This window comes from Hyperolius riggenbachi, chromosome 4, assembly GCF_040937935.1.
Source record: "Hyperolius riggenbachi isolate aHypRig1 chromosome 4, aHypRig1.pri, whole genome shotgun sequence".
In the NCBI taxonomy this organism is placed as follows: Eukaryota; Metazoa; Chordata; class Amphibia; order Anura; family Hyperoliidae; genus Hyperolius; species Hyperolius riggenbachi.
Window position 1 is genome coordinate 225,202,507 of NC_090649.1, and position 27,790 is coordinate 225,230,296.

The window sequence follows — 27,790 nt, forward strand, 5'->3', positions numbered from 1 at the left end:
CTACACTTAGCCACTGCAGTGGAACCAGAGCACAGAATACTGGGCTAAACCTTGGTAAGGATGGTGAGCCTGTATCTGAGGACAGTCATAAAATAAAATAAAAAAAAAACTTCTAATTGCTGAATGAACGAGACCAAACTCCTTTTCAAGAAGGCATTCTCTTTGTATTCCCATGGATGATCAGAGATTAAAAAAGCTCTTAGTGTGCCAAAGGAAACTTTCTGCTGCGCTCTCATTAGCTGTAGAGTATTGTACCGTGTTAGCCATCAGTATAAGCAAGAAGTTTTCAATCAGGATGACACCATTTATTGGCTAACTTAAAAAATAGAGTAAGCTTTCAGCTATTTCGCCTTCTTCAGACTGAGTCCTGTATGTCAGTATACATGTATGTCTGTACTAACTCATTAGCCAGTAGTTCTAATTTTCACCAATAGTTTGCCCAGCTAATGTAAGTAAAATTACTGGTATAACTACATTAGTTAGCACCGCCCACATGACATCATGGCTCCTCGGCTGGCTAATGGGGCCCTTAGACTCTTACTGGGGCCCCAAGCTAATGCTTTATTTGCCTGGTTGATGGTCCGGCCCTGCAGCAGAGCAGTTAGCAATGTCTCATCATATTGAACCTAAGATGTCACTTCCTGAGAAATTTTCTGGGGATAGATCAGATTTCAGCAATTTTATGAACCGTTGTCTCTCATATTTTGAGGTTAGACTGAGATCCTCTGGTTCAGAATCCCAGAGGATATCTTTGATTAAAACTCTTTTGCAAGGTGACTCTCAGACTTGGGCCTACGGGCTACTCCCTGGTCATGAAGCCTAGAGATGGCCCGAACGGTTCACCTGCGAACTTTCGGGGTTCGTGATCGCGGAGCAGGTACATTGTAGCCAATCAGGCTACACTCCCTCCTGGAGCCACTCCCCCCCTTATAAAAGGCAGGCAGCGCCAGGCATTGGACTCACTCGTGTGCCTGCAGTAATTAGAGAAGTGAGAGCTGCTGTGCAGAGACCTATAGGGAAAGCTTAGTTAGGCTCTTGTAGGCTTCTTAGCTTGCTCCTTGCTGATTCTTATTGCTAAGAAAGCACCCCTCAACAGCTCTTTGGAGAGCTAATCTTGTTCTTGTGATTTATTTATTTTTTGTGTGTGTGTCCCACAGACACTTGTGTTGCATAGACAGCCTTAGTAATTCCTACTGTGTGTGCCACTGCCAGGCCCAGCACATTCAGTGATTACCTGTGTGTGTGACAGGTGCACATTGTAATAACCATCACTGCATATACCCACTACCTGTTGTTCACTTCAGTTCACCCACCTACCTACGTGAGCACACAGTGTCGCTGTGCCTGTCTGGTACCTGTCTGTGTGTGACAGGTGCACATTGTAATACCCATCACTACATATACCTACCTGTTGTTCACAGTGCACCCACCTACCTACGTGAGCGCACGCAGTGTCACTGTGCCTGTCCGGTACCTGTCTGTGTGTGACAGGTGCACATTGTAATACCCATCACTGCATATACCTACTACCTGTTGTTCACTTCACAACACAAACAGCTGTTTGCGGTGCGTTACACAGTGAGTTTGGTGTGTCAGTGTGAAGCAGTACTCTAATTATACTCCCTGATTGATGTATACACATGCAAGATGTTTTAAAGCACTTTAGGCCTACAATTTAGCATGCAATCTGATTTCTGCCTTTAAAACGCTGCTTTGCGTCAAATCCAGATTTTTCACCGGGACTTTTGTCATCTATCCCACTCATCCATGCAAAAACTCAGATGTTAGACCCCTTGAAACATCTTTTCCATCACTTTTGTGGCCAGCATAAATGTTTCTAGTTTTCAAAGTTCGCCTCCCCATTGAAGTCTATTGCTGTTCACGAACGTTCGCAAGTTTGCGAACGTCTGCGAAGGTTCACGAACCTAAAATCGTAAGTTCAGGCCATCTCTAATGAAGCCTTGTCATCTGTAAACAAGTTTTTTGAGACTATGGCCATAATTTATGCAGATCCTGATGAGGATATGGCCATAATCTATGCAGATCCTGATGTATCATCCACTGCAGCTCGTAAACTTCGTGAACTGCGACAGGGTCGTCACACTGCGGAAGAGTATGCCGCTGAGTTTTGAGGCTGATCAGTTTCCTACACCTGGGGTGAGGCAGCTCTCCTCAATCAATTTTTATTGGGGTTGGCAGACTCAGTTAACGATGCTTTGGTTAGCCATCCTGAGCTCAATACTTTGAAGGAGGCCATTACTCTAGCCATTCACGTAGACAGGCGATTCAGATATCGCCACCAGGGTAGAACACATCCACCTGTCACATCTGCTTCACGGGTAGGGGGTGCTACTACGTCCTCTGGCGAAGAGCCAATGCAGTTGGAGTATTCTAAGCTATCTCCTTCTGAAAAGCTCAGGAGACGGCATGAGGGTTTATGTACGTATTGCGGTGAGAAAGAGCATTTTGCTCAAAATTGTTCTGTGAGGGTACGTTTCCACTTGCGTTGCATTTTTGATGTGAAAATTGCGTCAACGAATCCGCATGCGGGTGCGGATTCCTTCATGTTTCCATGCAGATTTTCACACGAAATTGCTCGCGGTTTGCGCTATGCGATTTTAACCATGTCAATGCCGGTAAGCATTGACATGGGTTTTTATGCGGCGATGCATGCGAAAACTAGAGATGTCGCGAACTGTTCGCCGGCTAACGGTTCCAGGCAAACTTCGGGGGTTCGCGTTTGCCTACCAAATGCGAACTTTCCTGGAAGTTCGATTCGCCCCATAAAGCTCTATTGAGCAAAACTTTGACTCTCTATATTACAGCCAGCAGACACATTATTACCATACACACTGCTCTCAATGCTGGAGGTCCACCCCCAGTCCCTCCTCCAAGTAAGGTCCTTATACTGCCTACACTAATTAGTTAAGGGACAGCTGCTACACATTCTGCTAGGGAGATTTTAATTAGCCTGTTTGTGGGTACCTCCCTCCTCCCACCTCCCTCCTACCCTTCTACCTATTCCCTCCTCCCTCCTACCAGAGGGAGGAGGGTCTCATCTGCCAGGGAATTCCAGTATTTCAAAAACCAGCTTATATACCATGATAGGGATTTGAATCCAGGCCTCAGTGTATGGTAAGCAACTAACATATCCATTGTACCAGTAACACTAGTAGCTGAAAGTAGCTGAAAGTAGCCTAGCATGTACCATTTATGCTTAATGCAAGAGAAAAATTAGACAAGACAAATAACATTTATATCACACTTTTCTCCTGGCAGACTCAAAGCACCAGAGCTGCAGCCACTAGGGCACACTCTATAGGCAGTAGCACAGATATGTAGCCAGACATGGCCTTGTATTTTGTTTGCAACAGTTGTCAAGAGAAAAATTAGACAAGATAGCAGTGTTAGGAAGACTTGCCTAAGGTCTCCTACTGAATTGGTGCTGGCTTACTGAAAAGACAGAGACGAGATTTGAACTCTGGTCTCCTGTGTCAGAGGCAGAGCCATTCACCATTACACCATGCAGCCACTGCTTACAGATATGTAGCCAGACATGGCCTTGTATTTTGTGTTCAACAGTTGTCACGAGAAAAATTAGACAAGATAGCAGTGTTAGGAAGACTTGCCTAAGGTCTCCTACTGAATAGGTGCTGGCTTACTGAACAGACAGAGACAAGATTCGAACTCTGGTCTCCTGTGTCAGAGGCAGAGCCATTCACCATTACACCATGCAGCCACTGTCATGCAGCAAATTTTCTAGCATTGTAGGAACTGTTAGGGGGATCATAACTGGTGAGTTTTGGGCCCCTAGGCCAAAGAGGTCATAGCCTAGGGTCACAAAAACCTGTTTATTTGGGCAATTTCAATGGTAGTGATGCTGACGTACATAAATCGCAGCCATGGCCGTTAGCAACGTCTGAATTTCACGAAATGTCTCATGCAGGTAGAAGACATATTGTTAGACTTGGGCTCCAAAGATGGGTTCCATACATCTCTGCAAACCAGAGTTACAGGGGTCCAAAATTGGTAAAATCCCCCATAGGCTTTCATTGGGCCTCCTATTTACAGTTCCAAAATCTCACATCTTTTCAAAGGGCAATTACTCAGCAGTGGCAAATTTTCTAGCATTGTAGGGACCCTTAGGGGGAACATGACTGGTGATTTTCGGGCCCCTAGGCCAAAGAGGTCATAGCCTAGGGTCACAAAAACCTGTTTATTTGGGCAATTTCAATGGTAGTGATGCTGACGTACATAAATCGCAGCCATGGCCGTTAGCAACGTCTGAATTTCACGAAATGTCTCATGCAGGTAGAAGACATATTGTTAGACTTGGATTCCAAAGATGGGGTCCCCACATCTCTGCAAACCAGAGTTACAGGGGTCCAAAATTGGTAAAATCCCCCATAGGCTTTCATTGCCTCCCTATTTCACTTTCCAAAATCTCACATCTTTTCAAAGGGCAATTGCTCAGCAGTGGCAAATTTTCTAGCATTGTAGGGACCCTTAGGGGGAACATGACTGGTGAGTTTCAGGCCCCTAGGCCAAAGAGGTCATAGCCTAGGGTCACAAAAACCTGTTTATTTGGGCTATTTCAATGGTAGTGATGCTGACGTACATAAATCGCAGCCATGGCCGTTAGCAACTTCTGAATTTTACAAAATGTCTCATGCAGGTAGAAGACATATTGTTAGACTTGGATTCCAAAGATGGGGTCCCTACATCTCTGCAAACCAGAGTTACAGGGGTGCAAAATTAGTAAAATCCCCCATAGGCTTTCATTGGGCCTACTATTTACCGTTCCAAAATCTCACACCATTTCAAAGGGCACTGGTTTGCAGAGATGTAGGGACCCCATCTTTGGAATCCAAGTCTAACAATATGTCTTCTACCTGCATGAGACATTTCGTGAAATTCAGACGTTGCTAACGGCCATGGCTGCGATTTATGTACGTCAGCATCACTACCATTGAAATTGCCCAAATAAACAGGTTTTTGTGACCCTAGGCTATGACCTCTTCGGCCTAGGGGCCCGAAACTCACCAGTTATGATCCCCCTAACGGTTCCTACAATGCTAGAAAATTTGCCACTGCTGAGCAATTGCCCTTTGAAAAGATGTGAGATTTTGGAACTGTAAATAGGAGGCCCAATGAAAGCCTATGGGGGATTTTACCAATTTTAGACCCCTGTAACTCTGGTTTGCAGAGATGTATGGAACCCATCTTTGGAGCCTAAGTCTAACAATAGGTCTTCTACCTGCATGAGACATTTCGTGAGATTCAGACGTTGCTAATGGTGGTGTAATGGTGAATGGCTCTGCCTCTGACACAGGAGACCAGAGTTCGAATCTCATCTCTGTCTGTTCAGTAAGCCAGCACCTATTCAGTAGGAGACCTTAGGCAAGTCTTCCTAACACTGCTATCTTGTCTAATTTTTCTCTTGACAACTGTTGAACACAAAATACAAGGCCATGTCTGGCTACATATCTGTGCTACTGCCTATATAGAGTGTGCCCTAGTGGCTGCAGCTCTGGTGCTTTGAGTCTGCCAGGAGAAAAGTGTGATATAAATGTTATTTGTCTTGTCTAATTTTTCTCTTGCATTAAGCATAAATGGTACATGCTAGGCTACTTTCAGCTACTTTCAGCTACTTTCAGCTAGTAGTGTTGGTGGTACAATGGATATGTTAGTTGCCTACCATACACTGAGGCCTGGGTTCAAATCCCCATCATGGTATATAAGCTGGTTTTTGAAATACTGGAATTCCCTGGCAGATGAGACCCTCGGGAGGAGGCAATAGGTAGAAGAGTAGGAGGGTGGAGGACTAAAAATAGGGGTCTGGGTGAAACCTAGATGTTAGTCTGGGACATTTGATGTGTATTTCACTCAATCATGTTTGCCTCCAGGTATTAGAGCCTTTGAAACATGTTTTCCATCATTTTTCTAGGTGTCAGAATTTTTTCTTTTTTACAAAGTTCGCCTCCCCATTGAAGTGTATTGCGGTTCGCGAACTTTTTCGCGAACCGAACCTTTTGCGGAGGTTCGCGAACCGAAAATCGGAGGTTCGCGACAAGCTATGGCGGAAGTTTCGCCCCATCGATTTATTGCCTGGTATTATGCCTTCCCGGGGACATTTATATAGTCTTTTTGGTCCTGAGAAGCAGGTTATAGTCTTTCTGGTCCTGAGAAGCAGGCTATGAAAGACTATATTAAAGAGAATCTGGAAAATGGTTTTATTCGTCCATCTACTTCTCCAGCTGGGGCAGGGTTTTTTTTTTGTAGAAAAAAAAAAAAGAAGGTGGACTACGTCCATGCATAGACTACAGAAGTTTGAACAAGATCACTATAAACTATAGTTTATAGAACAAATATCCACTTCCTCTTATTGATGATCTGTTTTCTCAAGTGTCTGGGGCAAAAATCTTCAGTAAGTTAGACCTGAGGGGAGCATATAACTTGATCAGGATTCGACAGGGGGATGAATGGAAGATGGCTTTAAACACTCAGGACGGGCATTACAAATACCTTGTGATGCCCTTCGGCCTTTGTAATGCCCCAGCCATCTTCCAGGATTTTGTCAATGATGTATTTAGAGATATTCTGGGCAAAAATGTGGTGGTCAATTTGGATGATATCCTAGTTTATTCCAAGTCCTTGTCAGGACATCGTGATCATGTGAAAAAGGTCCTTCAGAGATTACGAGAAAACTCATTATTTGCTAAATTAGAAAAATGTATTTTTGAGGTTACTGAGGTACCTTTCTTGGGATATGTGATTTCAGACTCTGGTTTGTCCATGGATGAAAAGAAAGTTTCTGCAGTTTTGGAGTGGCCACAGCCGGGAGACCTTAAGGCATTGCAACGGTGTTTGGGTTTTGCCAATGACTATAGAAAATTAATTAAAAATGTTTCCACTCATTAAAAGATCTCACAAAAAAAGCGGCCGATCCTTCTAATTGGCCAACTTCCGCCTGCAAGGATTTTGCTTCTTTAAAAACAGCTTTTTGCGCTGCCCCATCTTGATGCATCCCAATGTCGCATTACCATTTTGTGTAGATGCCTCTGAAGTAGGAGTTGGGGCAGTTCTTTCTCAGTACTCAGGTCAGCCTGAACGTTTGCACCCTTGTGCTTTCTTTTCTAAAAAGTTTTTACCAGCAGAACGTAATTATGATATAGGAAACAGGGAACTCTTGGCAGTTAAGATGGCTTTTGAGGAATGGAGGCATTGGTTGGAGGGCGGTGAGCATCCTGTCACTGTGTACACTGCTCATAAGAACCTTGATTATGTGGAAAAAGCGAAGAGACTCAATCCCAGACAGGCTCGATGGGCACTATTTTTTTCATGTTTCAATTTTACTATAACTTACAAGCCGGGAAGTAAAAATGTAAAAGCTGATGCTCTGTCCAGATGTTTTGATTCAGAGCTTGTGCAACCTGAGGTTCCAGTTTCTATAATTCCCAAAAATTGTGTGGTCGCTGCTACGGACATTCAGAATTTCTTAAACTTACCTAAATTATTGTCCTCTTTTCAGGAAAATTGTCCATCTGGGAAACCGTCAGACGTATATTATGCACCAATTCATCTACGTGTGCAGGTACTTCATCAATTTAATGATACCAAACTGGCAGGACATCCTGGCGAGACAAAAACTCTGGAACTATTGGCTCGTCATGTTTGATGGCCAACTATGAGGAGAGATTGTAAACTCTTTGTTGGTGAATGCAATATCTGTGCCAGAATTAAGGCCTCTAGGAGTGCCCCTAGAGGGAATCTGATGCCTTTGGCTATACCCCAGGTCCCCTGGACACATATTGCTATGGATTTTGTAGTAGATCTTCTGGTGGTATGAGTGTCATTTGGGTAGTCGTGGACCGATTCAGTAAGACGGCTAATTTCGTTCCTCTATGTAAATTGCCTTCTGGGAAGGAGTTGGCAGATTTATTAATTTAGCATATTGTTTGATTACATGGTATTACAGAGAACATTGTGTCTGACTGGGGAGTTCAGTTTGTTTCTTGATTCTGGCGATCATTTTGTTCTCAATTGGGAATTGCATTATCATTTTCATCAGGTTTCCATCCTGAGACCAACGGTCAGATGGAAAGGACAAATCAGTCCTTAGAACAGTATCTCAGGTGTTTCATGTCTGACCATCAGGAGACTTGGCTTAAGTTTTTGCCCTTCGCAGAATTTGCTTTTAACAATCTTTCCAGTTCTTCCACTAAATTGTCGCTATTCCAGGTAGTCACGGGCCGGAGTCCTAAGTTCATCTCCTTCTCCACTTCTCATTCTTCTCACCCAGTTTTAGAAGAATGGATCTCTCAGATGCAGACAGTTTGGGCTCAGGTCAGAGAGAATTTAGAAAAAGTAGTATCTCAGCAGAAACTTGATGTTGATTGCTATCGATCTCCAGAATATGAATTTTCAGCAGGAGATCTTGTCTGGGTCTCCACTCGCAACATTCCTCTTCGCCAACCATCTTTTAAGTTAGGTCCCAAATACATTGGTCCTTTTCCTGTGGCAGAAAAAATTAATGATGTAGTATATCGGGTGACTTTACCTTGGTCCATGAGAGGAGTGAGGTCATTTGATGTCTCTTTATTGATACCAGCAGCCAATGTTTCTTCTTCTGATCCCCCTCCTCTAATTGTGGTGGATGGGGAACCCAAGTATGAGATAGAAAGAATTTTGGATTCTCTGAAGTTTCATAATTCTCTACAATACTTGGTAGATTGGAAAGGTTATGGCCCAGAGGAGAGAAGTTGTGTTCCTGCACAGCAAGTCCATGCCGATGAATTAATTCAGGAATTTCATTGTCAACATCCTGATAAGCCAGGTAGGGAGTGTCTGGAGTCCACCCCTCGAGAGGGGGTGGGGGTAATGTAACAAACTTACCTGGTGTAGTCTCTGGAGGCTGCTCTGAGCAGCTGGAGGAAGCTTCCTCTTCCACTTTGGTCGTTCGCATCCCCGGCTTCCCTGTAGACGTGAATCAGCATGTTCGCATCCCCGGCTCCCTTGTAGATGTGGGTCAACGTGTTGTTTCTGGCAGTCTCTCTAGGACACACACAGCTCAGAACTGCCTTTATAGGTTAAGGAGGCGTGTCTGAAGTGTTTCAGCTGATTTCTGCGGTCAGCTGACACTTGCTGCAGGAATGTTGCTGATTGGTCTGATTTTCCTGGGGGCTTGGTCTGTGCTCTAGTCCTGCTATATAAATACTGGGCATTCAGTGAGATCTGCAGCAGCCCTGCAATTACTCACCTCCCTGGGATCCAGCACTGCTATTCTCCCTCCTCTGTTTTCCAACCCCCCCCCCCCTCCTTCCCGGGTGGCTATACCCCTATAGTGAGATAGTCATCTGCTGTCATTATGAAAATGGCAATCTCACCCAAGGGGTTCAGAGCCCCCAAGGACTAGAAGAAGAATCCTGGGGGAGGCGAGTTGAAATGCTCACTGTGCTGCAGGCTCTGCATTGTCCTCTGAGTGTCTACCCTGAGTAAGGTTCAGGATTACCTCCCTAAGCTTCTTTTTTTCCACCCCGATCCTGACTCAGGGTTACAGCCAGGGGGGGTTAAGCCTGGTACACACTTTCAATTATGATTGGCCAATCACTTACCAATTTTACCACCTCAATGTAGTATGAGGTTTTACCTACACTGTTCGTAGTATTCAATATCTGTTGGCCCTCATACTACATGGAGGCGATAAAATTGGTCAGTGAATGGCTAATCATACTTCAAAGTACAAGGCTTTAGCCTAGGCAGTGGTGACACACAGCCTTCTACCCCAGGGCACTCTGGGAGATCTGAGCCCATATGCAATTCCACTTTTCTGTTAGGTGATATTTTTACACTTTATCAATGAAATGCCTTTACAGCACCAGGGCCCATATGCAATTCACTTTTTCACTTGCATTTTCTCCTAGGTGATAATTTAAAACCTGCCAATAAAATGCATGTCAAGCTACCAGCAAGCAAGAAAATACTCAAAATAATTTTAATAGTACTTTCTCACCTACTTCTTGGTACTTTTTTAGTTGAAAAGTTCTGGAAGGATATTTTAAATTGAAGATGAAACATTATCTCCTAGGAGAAAACTCAGGTGAAAAAGTGAATTGCATATGGGCCCAGCTCTTAAATAGAAGATGGATAGGAGAAAACTCAGGAGAAAAAGTGAATAGAATAAGGGGCCCATATGCAGTTAACTTTTTCTACTGAATTTTCTCCCAGGAGATCATTTTTCATCTTCTATTTAAAATAATTTTCAGCACTCCGCAACTGCAAAAGTACCTACAAGTAAGTGAAAAGTAGTGTCAAAATTATTCTGAGTGTTTTCCTGCTTGTTGGTGGTTTAAAATGCATTTTATTGAGAATTTTGGAAATATCACCTAGGAGAAAGATTTAATTGCATATGGACCCCGATGTCTCTGCTAACTTCACAACAACAATCCCACAGTGATGCACCTTGCCAGACTCGCCACCTGTGATACATTAAAGAATGTAAATCAGGGTAAAGAAAGATTTTACAATGGGGAAACACTGACTTATATTCAGTAAAGTTGCCTTCATCTGTAGTTCACTTTCATAAATGTGTTCTCTTTCCCATGTTGCATAAACCTGTCCCTTGTCACACTTTTGTAAACAGACCTTTAATCTTTATTTACATGCTGCAAAATATTTCATTGGACAAAATCAGCACCTTTATTTTAATGTTTTCATAGCTTCAAATGCACTTTTGAGCAATCTGAGTTATAAAACAAGAGATTGCTTGATTTAATGGACTAATGGAGAGAAAAGTGGTGTTTCTACAGTGACGGTGTAGAGGTGAGTGACAATAACACCATGACAAATAAAACAATGCAGTGTAAGTGCTGGCATAAAGGAGAAATCAGAGGCATACAATAAGCTTTAAAAGTGACTCATTTTCCACTAAGTCAATAGGAGAACAGTGCACAGGGGTGACATCTCCTAATGCCAGCCGTTCAGCTGAACTTCCTGATTATGCCGGTTACTCTGAAACATTTCACCTGCACAAATAAAATGCCTGCTTTTGGGAAATCTCTTCTGGACATGTGATCATTTAGCACAGCTTGTTTCTTTACAATTCTATGAACAGAGGAAACCTTTGAAAGACAAAACGTTGTTATCTGAATGCTGTATGTTAATGGAATGGTAATCACAAGCCATCACAGTCAAGCTGCCTTTCACCCATCAAAGCACATTGTGGGAATATCTGTGGAAACTACATTTTATCTACAATCAAATCACAGAGATAGAAAATTGCTCAATTACAGAATACTTTTAATTTTACATAAATTAGGGACATACTTGGACTATTGCAAAAAATAAGCAGAGCAGCATAAAAATACAATCGTATGCAGTAGTGTAGCTAAGGCGCTAAGGGCTCCAGTATGAGTTTTACATTGGGTCATCTCAAGCACTCTGCACATAACTGATAAGGAGCAAAAAATCCTGCCAAAGACAGCCACAGTATCAGAGAGGTGTAAGCAGGGCAGAGGGACAGCTTGTTAATGACTACCACTATTCAAAGCACATGTAGAGGTAATCATTACCAGCACAGCACCAATGAAGAACCAATACAGCGGTTGAAGCAAGGCCTCTGGTGGGCAATTGCAACCTCTGCATCCCACATTGCTACACCATTGATGTTATAGTGCATTAGAATGTACAGTTACATAGATACAAGGCAGCAGAATTCATAATCATGTCTTGATAATTACCAGTACACCAATTCAGTTAGACACTTATTAACTATAATGATCTGGAGTGTGATGACTGGGGTCAGTGATTGCAGATAATGTTGAATCTATAATGCCCAGCAAAATATAATGAATAATAGTACATAAAGTGTAGACAGTATATAGGAAGCTCTGCAGGGTAGACAAGGCACAATATAATCTATATAATAGACCAGTGTAAGGTACTGTATTTTTCAAAGCAGTCCAAAATATATAAGATTAAGCCATAAATATATATGCTAAGGTACAAGGTAGTGTAGCATCACCAAGCAGATAAATGAGATTACAGTACATAGCGGCGAATCAGGAAAAAAGGGCGCAGGAGCCCTTATGGAAAAAAGGGCACTGCATTGGCGCCTATAATAAAAGCTGTGATTAGCAGCAGAAAAGGGAAATTTGGGTACCTGGCAGCCGCCGCTATCAGGCGCCTGCCAGAGCCAAAATGTACCCTTTTTGCCGCAAATCGCGGCTTTTTCTTTGCCACCAAGAAGCTAATTTTGGGCACTAGGAGGTGCCCAATTAGCGGCAATCATTCAACATTTCCTCATCCGCAAGCACCCGATAGAATCGCCAGGGGCTTGTCTGCGCCCTCCATGCAAAGCCGCAATTTGCATTTCCAAAAATCCACAGCGCCTGTGATTCTATCAGGATCCTGCAGATGCAGAAGTGTTGAATGATTGCCACTAATTTGGCGCTTACCTGCGCCCAAAATAAGCTTCTTATATGCAGTATCACGGCTTTACCTTAGGAAAGGGGGGTTAAGGGTTAGGAGAGTGGGTAGTGTTTGGTACCTGGGGAAGGTTAGGGTTAAGCACAAAGGGGAGGGGGTCTTAGGTTTAGGCACCACCGGGGGGGGGGAGGCTTAGGGTTAGGCACCACCGGGTGGGTCTTACGGTTAAGGCACCATGGAGTCTTAGGGTTAGGCACCACCAGGGGAGGTAAGGAGGGGGAACACCGAGAGCCCAATATAGTGTATTATGCACGGTAACTTATGGGTATAGAAGGAGAAGTATAATGTTATACTCACAAATCTGGGTTACCGTATCAGGCAACAACTTTGAGGGCAGGTGGGGAGTATTAGACCTGTCCCCACTCAGGCTTAAGAAGTCGCTCTCTGTAGATCGGAGAAAAAGGGAACCAAGTCCCCTCCACCAGGAGTGGACCCATTTATTGTACAGTTGTACAGAGGCGCCAAAAGTATAAAAGTAGGATAAAATGTTTGAAAAGAAAACAATGGGGGGGGGGGGGGGGTTATTGGTGGACTTACCTCCCCAAAATAGACACAGAAAGAAGTTGCTTAATTCAACAAAAGTGATTTATTTACATACTCCGGATAGATACAACGCGTTTCGTGGGCACATCCCACTTCATCAGGCAATAAAATTGAAGTACAATCAACTGTAGACAGAGACAAACATAAGTTTGACTGAATATCGGTACATAACATTAAAAACAAAGGTGATAAAACAACATTTTTTGTGTGGTGGTTAGTTGACTAGTATTGGGGATAAGTCTCCTTAATAAAGCATCAGGACATGATCATGAGACATGGGTGGTGGAGCATAAGGGTCTTTATATTTAGGTGGTATGGCAGTGATAGTGTAGAAAGGACCAGTTCCACAACTTCAAACTCAGACATCCCCGGGTTCTCTCCATGCAACAGCAAAAAATGCCAGGCCTGTAAATTTATCATCTCCACTCCCGAGTCCCGAACACACATCGACTGTTACAAAAAACACACCAGATCAAGAATCATATAAACTGCACTTCTAGATATGTCATATATGTCATATCTTGTCCTTGCAAATGACAGTATGTCGGCCGGACCACACAACAAGTGCGAGACAGGGTTGGACAGCACAAAATTAATATAATGAAAAATTATCCCCTTCAGTTTTTCACGACACTTCACAGCAAAACACAATAGTAACCCAGACTTGTTTAACCACTTCGGGACCGGCCGCCTAACCCCCCTTAGGGACCAGGGCATTTTGCGGTGGAGGGGGGTGTATGCGTTTGGGGGGTCGGGCGGCCAGATCCCGTATGTGGCTGGCTGGGCTGTCTCCCCCCTGTGTGGCCAAGTGTCCCCCCTGTGCGCAGCAACCATCACTTACCTTCCAGGCTCCAGCGATGAGCCTCAGTAGCCCCCTTCTTCTCCGGCCGGCATCTCCGCTCCAAATGACGCTCAGGTCGGGTCGCGGCTTGATGACGTCATCAAGCCGGGACCCGGCCCTGACGTCAGACGGAGCAGAGATGCCGGCCAGAGCAGAGGGGGGCGCGATCGTCGCTGGAACGGCAGGGAGGTGAGTGGATCCTCTTCTTTTCTCTCCTGCCGCCGCCGCTGTCAAAGTGATCACTACGATCCGACGGCGATTGTAGTGATCACGTGATTAGCAGCCATACGCGATGGCTGCTGATCACTGAGGGGATTGCCAGCTGTCATATGACAGCTTAATCTCCCAATCCGGTTGCCCACAATCGCGTCGGGAGCGGTTCTTTAGCGCGGACGTTGAATTAACGTCCGGTCTGAACTGTACCCACCCCCTGCCGGAAGTTGATTCAACCTGCGGCGGTCCCCAATAGGTTAAGATCACTATAATCGAAAAAATAAACAATGCACTACCAGATGCCTCAGACCAACTCAGAAATAGAGAGATGTACTTGATGCAAATTCTAAAAACACTAACTCCAAACGCCCTAAATGAACAGTTGGAAAAACTATACTAAAATTTTATATGTGAATATATATGGAAAAACACAATTCTTCACCGAAAACGATTTTTTTTAATGGCACTCTCTTTTATCCTTCTAAAATTCCTTTTTATGTTTTATGTTTTTTCCCCTTGATTTTATGCATGCCTTTTTCATCCTCATTTTACTATACAACATTATTTTTAATAAGATCTGCTACTAATATTATATATATATATATATATATATATATATATATATATATATATATATATATATATATATATATATATATATATAGTTTTACTGGATCAATATGCTTTCTTATTATTAATTTTAATATTGTGGTCTTAAGTCATATGATCTCTGGTAAATTTATACTGTCTCATGATCTCTGGTAAATACTGTATATATTGGCTACATATGTGACTTTTGCAGAACATGTTACACCATGTATATGAAGCATGCAACCTTATTTAGAACACATATGTCTGCATCCCCCCCCTTTTTTTTTCTCTTGCGAGTGATGTCACTTGGAGTTACCATGTAACTGCCTACTATAGGTCAATTACTGCAATTAACCTAATTACACCACCTATATAAAGCAGCCTCATTCAACACACAGTACAGAGGCGCTAAGCTTGTACTGAGAATGTATGAGGGAAGTCCATTTGGTGCGGACACTGGATAAATTATGTTTTTACTACTTTACTTAAACCAATGCTACCCACCCTGATCAACCCTCACTCACATACTATGCTCCACAGAGTTTTGTATGCAAAATAATGTTTTTTTTATTATGTATATATGTGTATAATATATATATATATATATATATATATATATATATATATATATATATATATATATATATATATATATATATATATATATATATATATATATATATATATATATATATATATATATATATATATATAGTTTTACTATCAATATGTTTGCTTTCTTATTATTAACTTTCTTATTGTGGTCTTAAGTCCATATGATCTCTGGTAAAGTTACACTATCTCATGATCTCTGGTAAATATCTATTGGCTGCATTCGTTGCATATGTGACCTATGCAGAACATGTTACACAATGTATATGAAGCATGCAACTTTATTCAGAACACATATGTCTGCATCCTTTGTTTTTTCATGCATATGAAGCATGTAATCCTATTCAAAACACAGATGTCTGTAATACTTTTTTTTTCCTCTACACTATCACTGCCATACCACCTAAATATATAGACCCTTTATGCTCCACCACCCATGTCTCATAACCATGTCCTGATGCTTTATTAAGGAGACGTATAACCAATACTAGTCAACTAACCACCACTGAAAAAATGTTTTATCACCTTTGTTTTTAATGTTATGTACTGATATTCAGTCAAACTTATGTTTGTCTCTGTCTACAGTTGATTGTACTCCAATTTTATTGCCTAATGAAGTGGGATGTGCCCACGAAACGCATTGCATCAATCCGGAGTATGTAAATAAATCACTTTTGTTGAATTAAGCAACTTCTTTCTGTGTCTATTTTGGGGAGGTAAGTCCACCACTAACCCCCCATTTTTCTCTTTTAAAACATTTTATCCTCCTACTATCCTACCACCAGGGGAGGGTTCTGTGTGAGAGTAGAGTGCAGTTTAGCTAAAGTAAAATAATGGAAAATATTACCGATATTTTACTATGAAATCCAGCAGTAGAATATCACTAATTGTAGTGATATTCTACTAGCGGAAATCCTGTGCGTCCTTTTTTCCAGGCGCCTTCATTTCATGTATGTATATAGTGGTGCTGCAGACATGGTAATGTAAATATTTGGCACTGTATATAGTGGAGCAATGTTGAGTACAATAAAGTATAACACATTGAACATGATGAATTGTACACACCACGGTACTGGGAAGTAGATGAAAGTAGAAAAATATAGTGCAATGTATACACTGATTGGACAAAATATTAAAACCACATACTTATTTTGTGTAATGCCAATTGTACACCTAAGATTAGCAGTGCAATACTGTAGGAACCAGCTTTCATATGACCCTGCCCCACTTTGCGGCGACAGGGTCATATGCATAGTGATGGTGTATGCATATGACCCTGTCACCACATCGTGGCCCAGGGGGCTTGGTTAGTGCTGGGCAGGAACTACATCACTGAGATTCCTTTCGGTCCGCCCATACATTCTGCATCACACTACGCTCTCATCGTTTACACTTACTGCATCGCCCACTGACTTGCATTGCTGCATAATCCGTGCTTTAGGCATGGATCATGCAGCAACGCGCTGCAGACTGAGTTGGGAGTGCAGCAATTTCAATAATTCCGGTGCACCGAGTCACATTGCGTGAAGTGTGCAAGTCTCCATAGACTTGCATAGCCTGCATATGACTGTCGGCAACGTGAACCTGGGCACTTGTGTTCTATTGCAGCATCTACTTTTAATTGTTTTACAGCAAAAAAAAAAACAAAAACAAAAAATGGTAGATGAACTAGGGCTTTGTACATTTAGAAATATTTTCTAAATGAAGGCTTGAGATTAAATTCAGATCATGAAAGGTTCCTCATGTAGGTCATCCCAGTAAAGATATCAGACCGGAAAGGTTGCCAGGGCCACTTTTGAATTAGTCTTCTTGTTTAAGGCAGAGCAAATAAAATTTCCAGCTTCCATTATTTTGGCAAGATTAACTCCCTGTAAAAAACAAACATGAGAAAAGACAATAACAATTTCTGTAAATAGATTGTTTCTCAATAATGTTCTAAATATACCATACATTTAAAGACCTGTATTTTATTTAAAGCCTTAGTTCAGGCTCAGAGTCATATTTCATATGCATGTTGTGTGGAATATATCATAATTTGTAAGACAAAAACTTTTGTGCATTGCTCAGAAAACATTTTTGCATTATACATGTTGTATTACCTGCCTGCCTAGGTTTGCAGTGGAAACACCCTGCAACATGGTCAGACTGTACTTTCTGGGAATGGTCCAAACTCCTCCCATTATACCATCATCACCTACAAGAGGTAGTGATGGAGAAGCTAAGACTGGTCATTAATCAGTCTTGTCCTGCAACAAAGAACCCTGTGTAGAGGAAAGAACTCCCACCCTCCTGGTAATGCAATACTTTGAACACATGATTCCTGGGTGACTGAATTTTTCAAAGGGTATTTCTTTGGAACTACTGCATCAAATGTTCTTCCTTACTATCAATAATAAAGGAAGGTGAACTAGGTTTGAATCATCTGTAGTGAAAATGTATCAGAATTCATCTTCAATTCAAGGTACCAAGGTTTGTTTTGATCGGTGCTGAATTGCTGCTGAGTGGAAACGCCTCATAAAGTGATAGACCTGTTTGAGAAGTGAAGTACATCAATCTGAAAAATGTATCTCTTTGTACTTTGGCTTATACTGAAAAAAATTGGGTCTATTTCTTGAATTGTGGGTAAAATATGTGCCTTTAAAGTACCCCTGAACTGGGGACTAAAAAATGAATGAAGCCCACAGTGGGTAGATTACCTTTTCAAAAGTTTCCTGGCGATGCTCATTTTCTCAACGTCTTCTTTCACTCAGGGCGCTGTGTAATCCAAGGCCAGCCCTGACTAACAGTAATATATTCTAATACGGTATGTCCAAAAAATGAAGAGAACTGAGTACAAGCTGTGCAATACAAGAATGTGTCAACCAACCTGTAACGATCGGTGTAACACAGAGAGGGTCTGATTATTGGGGATCTGCAGTATCACCAAGAATACAGATATATACCCGATTATTGATGATCTGCAGTATCACCGATAATCAGATATATTACTAACCTCTGGACACCTGAGAGATATGAGCGTTTGGTGCGACAGTAATACTTTGAGAACAATACCAGGAGGACAGGTACAAGACAGTAAGGAATACTGCTGGAGTAGTACCTTTCAACAGCCTGAGACTCTCCCGTGGGGAGGAGTCAGACTGGGAGAGGGAAGGACCAGAGCGTGAGTGACACCAATGGAAGGATGCCACTGACTGATCTGTGAACTATCTCTAACTGGGGAGATAGCTCTCAAGGTCGGACAAGCCAGGTCGGCAACACACTGACATACAAGGTACAAAGACAGGAGGCTGATTTGATAATCCTAAGGCAAGCAGGGTTTGGCAACAGAGTATCAGATATAGCGAAGTACCAAATCAGTGAACAGAAGAGTGGTCAGGAAAGCAGATGGTCATAACAGAAAATAAACAATGCCTAGTCTTTGGTGTTAATCCCCGTGATCATCAACACCCTGGAACTAGTCTGAAGTATAACAGAATGATAACACAGATTCCTAATCTTTGGGTGTGAGGTCCTTGATCATCAACACCCTGGAACTAGCCTGAGGTATAACAGAATGATAACACAGATTCCTAATCTTTGGGTGTAAGGTCCTTGATCATCAACACCCTGGAACTAGTTTGAAGTATAACAGAATGATAACACAGATTCTGACAATAAGGTCTGAGTGCTACCACGTAGTGATCGCGACGGCAGACAACCAGTGAATGACCAGCACCCAGTATATATAGCCCAGCGCTCTCCAGCGCCTCCCCTAAGTGCTGGACCAATGGGAACTGGTACAATCATCAGCTGACCGGCTTGGTCAGCTGACTCCCTTCTGGCTGTCATAAAAGTTCTGCCTCTCAACGCGCGCGTCCTTCTGAACCTGTGTGGACTATCAGTCCCAGCCACACCAGACATGTCTTGCGTACCACCCGCCGCGCTGGACGCGGAATCCGCAGCACCGATATCAAGACATGTGGCGGTTTCTCCGCGTTCGGCCATACTAGCAGATGTAGGCCCACGCATGCAGACCGCCGCGTTGGACGCAGAAACAGCCGCCGCGTGCTCTCACACAACCATAATAAAAAAGGGGGGTTCTAGTGAGCACAGCAAAAATGTCTTATATATAATGGACATACAAATGTGCGTATCTAAAGGAGGACAAGATACAAGGAATAAAGGAAGAGATCTCACAATGCACTAATTGTATGGACAAACAAATACAACATTTTTATTGATCACTTTCATAAACAAAACAAAAAAGACTCACAATTGGGAAACCTTAAAGGGGAGGAGACAAAAACACTAAAACCATAAATGGGGAGGGGTGGCTGAGAAAGATATACAGCATATATACGGCTGAAGCATTGCAATATGAGCAGGGGAGGATAATATATTACAATATAAATACATAATAATATAATACAGCAATGCAGGCACCTGAAAAACTGATTGTCTCTGAGGAAGCTGGGCTTCTCCGGCGACGCACATGTCAGGCCTAGAGGGTGGTTGCAGCGAGCTGGAGCAGGACAGTGTGCAGGTACAATGGTGGTTTATATTCACTGTTTCTGGTAGTGCTCAGATCCTTATACGGAAACATTGACTGTGAGTGCATTCATATGCACATATGCTTTGTTCATTGCAGGATTTTTTTTTATTCTGGCGACTTTGCCCAGATTGCACCTTAACTACTGTATTGCACTTTGCACTTTTCTAGAGGCTTGCTGATAGATTGTTTTTTTATTGTACATTGATTGTCGTGATAGCTATTCAGGCCATTTTAGGTGGTCATCTGGACTGGTGACCTTATTGGTCTTATATATACTATGGACTAATTGCACAAAGCACTTTGTGTAACTTATGCCTTTATTGCACACACACATTATATATATATATATATATATATATATATATATATATATATATATATATATATATATATATATATATATATATATATATATATATATATATATATATAATTTTTCACAGCCACCCCTCCCCATTTATGGTTTTATAGTTCTCGTCTCCCCCCTTTTTTGGTTTGTTTATGAAAGTGATCAATAAAGAGTTTGTATTTGTATTTCCATTCAATTGGTACATTGTGAGATCTTTTCCTTTATAGTAGGTAGGTAGAGAAAAGTATCCGGGCACCAGTCACAGCACATGATGATTAAACAACCTTTAATTCATCCCCATAGTAATGACAAACAGAGTGTGGAGGCCTGACAGCCGTTTCACAGGATTAACCTGCTTCCTCAGAGGCAACCATTATGTTGCCTCTGAGAAAGCAGGTTAATCCTGTGAAATGGCTGTTGGGCCTCCACACTCTGTTTGTCATTAGAGATGGCCCAAACGGTACACCTGCAAATGGTTCCAGGCGAATTTTAGGTGGTTCGTGTTTTCTGCTCTATTAAGAACAACTTTGACCCTCTACATCACAGTCAGCAGGCACATTGTCGCCAATCAGACTACACTCACTCCTGGAGCCCCCTTATAAAAGGCAAGGTTCTCCTGCCGTTTTACTCACTCGTCTGCCTACAGTAATTAGTTAAGGGACAGTTGCTGACAGACTCTGCTAGGGAAAGCTTAGTTAGGCTCTTGTAGGCTTGTTAGCTTGCTCCTGGATAATTATTATTCCCTATATTGCACCCCACCACAGCTCCCTCGCTCCCTCCCAGGGAATTGTAGGATTTCAAAAGCCAGCTTACATACCTTGGCCGGGAATGGAACCCAGGTCTAGTGCTTTAGTAGGTAGCTCTCTTCACCACTATACCACCACCAACACTACATGCTGAAGCCAGCCTAGCATGTACCATTATGATATATCCAAGAGAAAAAATGAGCTTGCTTAGAGATTTGTAGCATTTCAAAAGCCAACTCGCATACATTGGCCAGGAATTGAACCCAGGCCTACCGCGTGGTAGGCTGCTATCCTAACCATTATACCACCAACACAACACACTACAATGCTACATGCTGAAGCCAGCCTAGCATGTACCATTATGATACAGTATATCCAAGAGAAAAATGACCTTGCTTAGGGATTTGTAGGATTTTAAAAGCCAACTCACATACATTGGCCAGGAATCGAACCCAGGTCTAGTGCTCGGTAGGCTGCTATCCTAACCATTATATCACCAACACAACACACTACAATGCTACATGCTGAAGCCAGCCTAGCATGTACCATTATGATATATCCAAGAGAAAAATGAGCTTGCTTAGGGATTTGTAGGATGTCAAAAGCCAACTCACATACATTGGCCAGGAATCAAATTCAGGCCTCAGCACACAAATGAACTTTACCTTCTTTTAGTGTCCTTAATAGGACACTCTGCCAGAGTTATCTGATCACTGCTGCGATCTTGTTTTTTTTAATTATTATTAGAAAGGCTTTTCCCTCCCTCCTTCCTCTCTCTGACTCCCTCCCCCCTGTGCCGGCCAAATCTCCATAGGGAGGCAATCGGCACTTATTCCCACCTCTCATAGGCATCAGCCTATGAGAGGGCTCCATCTGGCAGCCAATCCAGGGGACAGCCATGTGACGGGCATACAGTGCTGCAGGAGATCGCAGCGCTGTACAGAGGTAAACAAAGGGGAATTACTTCCTCTTTCGGCAGATCACAGAGCTCCGTGAAACGGCAGGGAACGATTGCGCATGCACGCACGCGTTCCCTGCCAAACTGCAGCTCCAGGACTTGATGCCAGTTGGCATTAGGCGATCCTGGGGCTGCCATCATGGTCACGCCCATAGGCATGACGCGGCCGTTAGGTAGGTAGTTAAAGGACCAGACAGAAATCACCAAGTGACACGATAATTTCTATAAAATGACATTTCACGGTAAATTAAATTACCAAAGGATCCATTGGTCAGAGACCCATTTTAAGAAATGTTCATTTCAATCAAAATACAGGCAGACCCCTGCTTACAAACAAGTTCCCTTCTGGGAGGTTATTTGAAAATTGAATCACATGACATGTGCATAAATTATTTACTTTTGGACAACTCTACATTTGGACTGTTTTTTTGGTTGATTTTTTAGGGGTTTTAATTTGACTACAACAGTTTATACAATACTGTAACATGTAACAGCAAAACTTTGTAATAACAATAGTACTGTGTATTTTGTACATGAAGAGGAGTTTGTTTGTTTGTATGCATGTACTGTATGTATGTATCTATGTATGTATGAAACATTCTAACTCAAACAGTTTGTAAGTAGTGGACTGTCTGTATATGGTTGTTTTAAAGCAATAGGATTAGCCATACTATAACAGGGCAAAAAAACAAAAAAAACAAAACATACATAAGTAGATAAATACTTATATATGTAATTACTTAACACATGTATTGTACTGTCCACGTTTTGATTTCAGTGAATGTTATATAGTAAATGAAGATAATTCTGTTCCTGGTGGGAACCATGTCTTTTGCCCACAGTTAAGGCTTAATCCTGATGTTGTTTCTGCCCTTTACTTTTTTCTTTTCTCCTCCAATCGCTGAGTGACCTCAGCCTTGCTTGTAAACACAAGTGAGCAGGGGATCGTGTTTCAGATATGCAGCTAGGCAGGGAAATAAATGGAAGAGGAGGAATATATTATAGATATAAAGAACCCCCAGCATGCAACTGTTTGGCACTGACTACTAAAGGTCCAGTGCTCCTTAAGTATGCGATAACGCTAAATCATAACAACAGAAAAAGTTTTGAATGCAGGATTAGCATCTTTATCACTTAATACACTCAGACCAGTTGCTGTTGAAATTTGATTTTTATGGTGACAATCCCACTTTAAGGAACAGGAAAACAAACACTTTCTACAATTAAAACTGCAGCTAATTAAAATTGTTTTTGCATTAAAAAAAGATCGGTTGTAAATTAACTCATGAGTGAGCAGTTATGTTTTATTTTGAATATTTTTCTTAGAAAGACATCGTTATGAGTCTAGGGTCACAGGGGTCTTTAAATATAAACCACAGTGTTTCTGTTTTTGTATTGAACTGTATTATTTGCACAGGCTAAGCAGTGGCAGAGTCTGTAGTGTTGCCAGCCGTGCATAATATTTGTGTTGTAACAAGAGCGTTCAGAAGAAAGATTAGTGCAATTTACTCTCTGTACATTGCCAGCCTGAGACAGGAGAACTTCCAGCATAATGGCAAAACAAATACATAAATTGACCTGATGAGTAGCTGACAGAATGGCTTTTTGTTCCTATCAGAAAGAATCATCAAATGGGCTATAGGATGTACATTTTATATAACACAAATACTTGGAGATAATCATGCATGAATAAGGCACTTTCAGATTTGCAGCTGTTCGTGCTGAAAGTGGTCTGTACATGATGCACTGTGCTTTCTGGGAAAAGAATACATAAGCTTTATACAAGGCATGCCCCTTAACCACTCTTACCCAGTATAGCCATAAACATTAAAGGAATACTATCGATACCCAAGTGTTCTAAAATGACAGTGTGCAAATAATGTAAGCGCTGCGGAATATGTAAGCGCTGCAGAATATGTTGGCGCTATATAAATAAAAAATAATAATGTCTAAGTAGCTGTGTAAACGTTTTCCTACTTTTCATGTTAAATATCAGAGGCAAAAGCTGTAATTTATTGAGGGTAGGATTTAGCTATATTGGGACAAATCAATTGCACAAGGGGTGTCTGCTTCAATGCACAGTCAGAGTTGCATATCAGACTACAGAAAGCAAATATCAAACATATCAAACTCTGAAAGCAAAAACTGTATGAAAAGTTGTGAGAATTGGTTACATTTCCTCTGCTCTCTTCAGACACATCAGTCAGAAACACAGGACACAGGAGCTGCAGCTGTTGGGATCTCTCTTCTCTGTCACACACAGAGCTACACATAGAGTTAACTGATCAAGTGTGAGGGGAATTTCCCCTCTCCTCATGGCTCAGTCAGCCGTCAGTTTTGGTGTCAGTAAATCTTGAAAGTATTTTGCTAACAGTAAACAAAGAAGTTAATACTAAAATGTATACACCAATACTTAGCAGCACTTCCCAAACAATTCCTGTGTCAATGGAAAAAAATATGTGAATCGATAGTATTACTTTAAAGTGACTATGGTGGGGGAAGTGTGTGTGTGTGTGTGTGTGTGTGTGTGTGCGCGCGTGTGTCCAATGGGATATGTTTTTCCCATATGCAAATTTACATATTTTAACCTCTTGAGGACTGCAGGGCTAAACCCCCCTAGTGACCAGACCATTTTGAGTAAAATTGGCCAGTGCAGCTTTAAGGCCAAGCTGCAGGGCCGCACAGTACAGCACACAAGTGATCCCCCCCCCTTTTCTCCCCACCAACAGAGCTCTCTGTTGGTGGGGTCTGATCGCTCCCCCCATGTTTATTTTTTTATTGTAAATATTATTGTTCCTTGCTTAAAAAAACAAAACTGTTTCTTTAAACCCTCTCCCTCCCCACAGCCAGCCAATTACAACGATCGGCTGTCATAGGCTTCTGCCTATGAGAGCCGATCGCTCTCTTGTCCCCCAGGGGGACAGCCGTGTCACACGGCTGTCCCCAGTGCAGCACTGCTGCTGATCGCAGCGCTGCACAGTCTAAATAGATGACGCCGTCTAACAGTCTCCCGAGCGCCAATAGGCACCTCGGAGACTGAAGGTGGGGCGGAGTTATATATATATATATATATATATATATATATATATATATATATATATATATATGTGTATGTATACTTTGTATAAATAAAGATCAATGCACAATCGAGAGAAACACACAGCTACAGGGCTTGTGTGAGCTCTTTGATGCCGCCACCGCAAGCCTGCGCTGAGCAATTAGCCGGTCAGGTTACCATGGAAACTGGCAACAATAGGTGTCCGTTTCATTGCCGGCATAGAAAAGAGGGTCCTTGGCGGCCGGGCAGCGTAACTACACGCAGCTGCTCGGAATAACGTTCCACCCTGCACGGAGGAGGCTGCGACTATTACTTTACGTCGGCTGCTGTGCTCAGTAACTGCTCTTTAGAGCAGTTACGAGGTGGGAGAATGGAACAGAAATGGCCAGAGGGGTGGATTATAACGAGATCTCTCACACCACTACAATCATCCTCCCTATTGAAGAATGGTTTGAACTAACTTGGCGTCAGAAAGGTACACCTTCTGACGTGAATACAAGTCTCTAAATGTTTATTGCCTGCAAACAAAAACATTCAAATAAGAGTGCATAATGCGGAAAAACAGTCCTCCATGAACAAATATGAATGCTAAAAGGTTTAAAAACAAGGTTTTTAGCAATAGTGCCCCTTTAAATGAGAGGCAGCCTAGGGGAAAATCCCCCCCCCCCCTTCTCCCTTGGCCAATCCTCCCCTGCGGTTTTGTCAGATTTTAACTGCTTTTCTTTTTTCGCTGAAGTGGTCCTTTTCTTTCAGTTATAGCTGAGAGCAACTGATTAAACAGTTTTTTTAAAGTAATATCCACGTTTTTCTATGGCTCAGTTCCCACTGTATATGTTTTAACAGAAGCTTTTTCACAATGCACTGTTATGGGAAGAACTTATACCAATGCATACCAACACATTAAGTGTAAAAAGACCCTAACTCTTCTGGTATAACCAGTGACCCCTAAGCTTGCCTGCTCTAGTTTTACCTAAATTGAGAATTTCTCCTGCTGGGGTTCCTCCTGCCTATAAAAGTAGGGCTTTAAATGTGGCCACTAATGATCCAATCCACCAGACAATCAATTGTTTCCAATCACCACTATAATTGATCAGAAATGATTGATCATGCCAGGTTAACAAACAGAATCATGTTGACTGATGCAATCAGATTAATAGGATCAATTGGAAAAATGGATTGATCCCACTAATTTGATCAGATAGCGAATTGTTGTTTTTTAGTGTGAACAATCAATCGTTTGCAATCAATTACAGCAGAGGAAACAATTGATCAGCTGTCAGATTGGATTATTAGTGGCCACCTGTAGGCATCAGGTTATGTCTTCTGTTGACTGATAAAAGGGCTGCAGTGCTGCACTAGGAGACTAGGAACAGCTCCCCTCAGGCTAGAATAGCACACAATCTCTCTGCAGAGAGTTTTCTAGATGAGGATATTTAATGCATTATGTGTTGCATCTAATATTACATAGATGTGTGACTCGCACAGTTTTTGAGGATGGTGGCTGGATAGTGTAATGGTTAAGGGCTCTGCCTCTGAAGCAGGAGACCAGGGTTCGAATCTCAGCTCTGCCTGTTCAGTAAGCCAGCACCTATTCAGCAGGAGACCTTTGGCAAGTCTCCCGAACACTGCCACTGCCTATAGAGCACGTCCTAGTGGCTGCAGCTCTGGCGCTTTGAGTTCGCCAGGAGAAAAGTGCGATATAAGTGTTTGTCATTTTACTGTGTCTACGGTTGGGCATCCTATCAGCATGTTGCTATGGGTCTCTGGGTTGCACCCAGCACTTTCTTTTTTGTTAAGAGTTATACACTAAAGTGAAGAAAGCATGCAAATGTCCAAAGTGTACCGTGTGAATGTTAAGTCCACTTAGCATGTATAGCACATCTTCTGTTGCTACATTCCCGGTTGAGCCCCTTGCATAAGGACATCCACCAAGACCAGCCACTGCGCAGTCCACGGTGCTAATTCCCGTCTGGCAGAAAAAAAATTAAACATGATATAAAATAGATAAATTGATGGGAAAGTTCTAAGAGGCATTCAAAGGTAGCATTTCCCTGGCTGAACATGGGAATGGGAATGCATGAAAAAGACTAAAAAATATAAACATTTGGCCATTTGTATTCACAAAGCATAGGTATTTAATAGCTGAATACTGATGCTGAAATTAAGCATCCAGGAGCTGACATATTAGTCCCATCTACTAAATAACTTGAGAACCAGCATTATTGATGTAACAGCCGAGCACTGAGAGTCCGGAACAGCGGCCAATTGAGCATATTTACACTTGTACTTTCTACAAGTTTTTTTTTTTTTTTTTCGTCCAGGGAGTCTTGACATCAACAGCAAACGACACAAACCTCTAAAAAAAATTGACACAAACCTCTGAAAAGGTATGCAGTGGTGTTAAAGAAGACAATTCAATATGCATAAGGCCCGGTTAACACTGTCCTTAAAAATGGACGGTTTAGCATGCTGTAATGGAATGGATGAGAATGGGTGCAAACGGATCCAATGTTAACCAATGGATCCATTCACATTGGTCCATTTTGAACAGATCCCTTTGGTCTGCTCTGCTGCACGGACCATACATTTAGGTGGGCAGTGATTTTCCCAGAACAAGAGATGTGTTGCATTGCACTGTGCCAACAAAATAGAGAGTCACGGATGGAAAACTGATTCGTTCTACGGATCAGTTTTTACACGGATAAGTTCTATCTATGCCAGTGTGAACTGCCACGTCTTTATTTTTCCATATTCAGGCCGCACGTGACTACCAGCATATATAGCAGTGGGATGTGTGTGTGATGTCATACATGCGCCCCTCTGCTATAAAGCCGGCAACCACATGGGGGGCAAATGTGGAAG

At 42.1% G+C, this 27,790-nt stretch overlaps 1 protein-coding gene across 8 annotated transcripts in view; it reads right to left on the reverse strand.

Moving 5' to 3' along the window:
- Positions 1-27,790, reverse strand: part of HMGCLL1 (3-hydroxy-3-methylglutaryl-CoA lyase like 1) — a 296,565-nt gene that overhangs the window by 18,067 nt on the left and 250,708 nt on the right. For 6 of the 8 annotated variants that reach the window (XM_068281391.1, XM_068281393.1, XM_068281392.1 and 3 more), the window contains 2 exons: positions 26,772-26,897; positions 16,029-17,154 (listed from right to left, as the gene is read on the reverse strand). In XM_068281391.1, the coding sequence (XP_068137492.1) occupies positions 17,053-17,154; positions 26,772-26,897 (228 nt within the window). In that variant the 3' untranslated portion in view covers positions 16,029-17,052. Of the gene's footprint in view, positions 1-16,028; positions 17,155-26,771; positions 26,898-27,790 lie in introns of those variants that run through there. The other 2 variants (XM_068281395.1, XM_068281396.1) reach the window with 2 other exon arrangements.